At 59.6% G+C, this 2,523-nt stretch overlaps 1 protein-coding gene across 1 annotated transcript; it reads right to left on the bottom strand.

The window, feature by feature from the left end:
• Window positions 1-377: 377 nt before the first annotated feature.
• Window positions 378-2,046, bottom strand: LOC127769471 (arogenate dehydratase/prephenate dehydratase 6, chloroplastic-like). Its single transcript, XM_052295058.1, has one exon. The coding sequence runs from the start codon at window positions 1,901-1,903 to the stop codon at window positions 590-592; it is 1,314 nt and encodes a 437-aa protein (XP_052151018.1). The 5' UTR covers window positions 1,904-2,046; the 3' UTR covers window positions 378-589.
• Window positions 2,047-2,523: the final 477 nt, after the last annotated feature.

Raw genomic sequence — 2,523 nt, 5'->3', positions numbered from 1 at the left:
GGGGCTATATGGAGGAGGAGAATGGAAGAATGTGCCATTGTCACCTCCTACCTACCAATTAGAAATTTAGAATTGCAAGTTGCAAATTTGCAACAAAGCACACAGCTCAATTTTCCTTTTACTTTGATTTTCTGGGAAAATGGGAACCATGCCATTATAACTTTATAAAATTTGATATATGTCATTCTGACCCACATGTCATTGACTCATATGGGTTCTACATGTTATTGAGATACCGATGTTATTTCTTAAACTTTGCAAAATTATAATGGCATGGTCCCAAATTAAACTTTGCAAAATTATAATGGCATGGTCCTAAATTACCCTTCATTTTTTCACGTCAAACTGTGCATTAGAAACGTTCAGTTCAACACAAGAACAGGAATTCGTTTGTACTAGTACTATTTACTGCAGATTAATTATCTGGAGTGGAACAATTACACGTATAATGACGAGAAGAAGAATAAGAAAAAATGAAAGGCAAAATTAATTACTCCCGGCAATGGGGGGAGGATGAGTAGGACGACATGACCACAAGAAACCAACGTCCCTACTCGATCGATGCGCGTCTCCTCGTCGGCGGCGGCGGTCAAGTGGAGGAGGAATCGTCGGAGGTGACGGTGGAGGAGGAGCCGGCGGTCATGGGGGTCATGTCCATGGGGTAGCTGCCGAGCACCCGGAGGAAGGAGGTGTACTCCTGCACCTCGGCGAGCGCGTTCTGCGCGCGGGGCTCGGCGAGGGAGGCCTGGAAGTCGACGTAGAACATGTACTCGAAGTGCTTGGCGGTGCCGACGTTGGCGTCGTCGACGAGGCGGATGGGGCGGTGGCGGTGCGGGCGGCTCTCGATCTTGGTGAGGGTGATGTCGCGGAAGGCGAAGGCGGAGAGGACCTTGAAGAGGACGGAGGTGCCCTCCTTGTCGTGGGCGAACACGATGCTGGTCTTGAAGGGGCGGTCGGTGCGGGGCACGATGGGCTCGCGGGCGAGCATGACGAAGCGGGTGACGTTGCCGCAGTCGTCCTGGATGCCGTCGGCGAGCACCTCCATGCCGTACAGCTCGGCGGCGCGGGAGGAGGCGATGGCGGCCGTGTCGCGGAGGCCGTTGGCGGCGACGTACTCGGCGGCGCCCGCGGTGTCGTCGAAGGCCTCGCGGACGACGTTGAGCCCCATGGCGGTGAGCGTGTGCTCGCACTGCGCCAGCGCCTGCGGGTGGCTCATCACGCGGGTGAGGCACTCCTTGCGGACCCCCGGGAGCGCCATGAGGCAGTGGTGCACGGGGAGCTGCACCTCGCCGACGATGTGGAGCCGGTGCCTGAGCAGGAGGTCGTAGTTGCGGTGGATGCTGCCGCCCAGCGAGTTCTCCACGGGGAGCACGGCGCGGTCGGCGATCCACAGCTCCACGGCCGAGAACGCCACCTCGAACTGGTCGCAGGGGATGGCGTCGCAGCCCGGGTACGCCTTCCCGGCCGCCTTCTCGCTGTACGCACCGGGGACGCCCTGGTACGCCACGCGCAGCTGCGACCCGTGCATCGGCGCCGGCGACAGATCCGAGATCCGCAGCGGCTGCGGCAGGTTCTTGGCGACGCCCCCGCCATTAACGCTGCTCACGGGCACCAAATCCAGCACCGCCCCGCCGTCCTCCGCCGCCGCCGCCGGCTGCTCCGGGACCAGCGGCGCGACATGCCCATTAACGAAGCTTGGCGCCGCGGCGTGCGGGGACGCCGCCCCGAGCGCGGCCACCTTGCTGGACAGCACGGCGCAGCTGCTCTGCCACTCCGCCCGGCCGCCCACCACGGCGCCCTGCAGCGAGCACCTGACCACCCCTCCTCCTCCGCTGCTCCTCCCCGCGCCCATCCTCGCAGGATTCTGCCCCACGGGCGCCTTGATCAAACTCGCCGCGGCCATCACCACACCCACCAGATTTCTCACCTCCTTTCTTTCTCTGCTTCTTGGGTCGGTGAAAAAAAACGAACCGTGTCGAGCAGTAGTATAGTTTGGTAATTTGGGTAGGTTTGAAGCTTCAGCGCGAGAAGCTGAGGAAGGGAGGGGGGCGGTGGAAGGGGATATATAGGTGGTGGCGATTTGGGTTTGGTTTGGTTTGGGAGTCTGATGTGAGGGGGTTGGTGGTGAGACGAAGCGTGGGCTGGGGGTTGGTTGGGTCAGCGTCAAAACCTCAAAAAAATTGTATCCGGAGCCACCTCCACCCACGGCCATCCTCCTCCGCGGCTCTCACCAACCCAACCCAGCTCGGGCTCGCGCGCCGTGGAATGGGGTGGAACGTGCGACGCAGCAGTGGTGCATCCCCCCTCGCGCTCGCTCGCGTCGCGGCCTCGCGCCGGCGTTTGCTGCCGCCTTGCTTCGCCTTTTCGGCGTCGTTTCTTGGATTATTGACCGGGGGATCACGCATCTAGTACGTGTGGATGGGATCCGTGCCGATTGTGGCGGGAAATTGTCCCGTGAATCTGCTTGTTAGGGGCGTGTTTAGTTCACTTTAAAATTAAAAGTTTGGTTGAAATTGGAATGAT

This window comes from Oryza glaberrima, chromosome 4, assembly GCF_000147395.1.
Source record: "Oryza glaberrima chromosome 4, OglaRS2, whole genome shotgun sequence".
Lineage (NCBI taxonomy): Eukaryota > Viridiplantae > Streptophyta > Magnoliopsida > Poales > Poaceae > Oryza > Oryza glaberrima.
The sequence above is the reverse complement of the archived record's forward strand: the minus strand, read 5'-3'. Positions and strand labels throughout refer to the sequence as shown.

Excerpts from the sequence above, each read along its gene's own strand:
- LOC127769471 (XM_052295058.1), bottom strand. The coding sequence starts at position 1,903 with ATGGCCGCGGCGAGTTTGATCAAGGCGCCCGTGGGGCAGAATCCTGCG.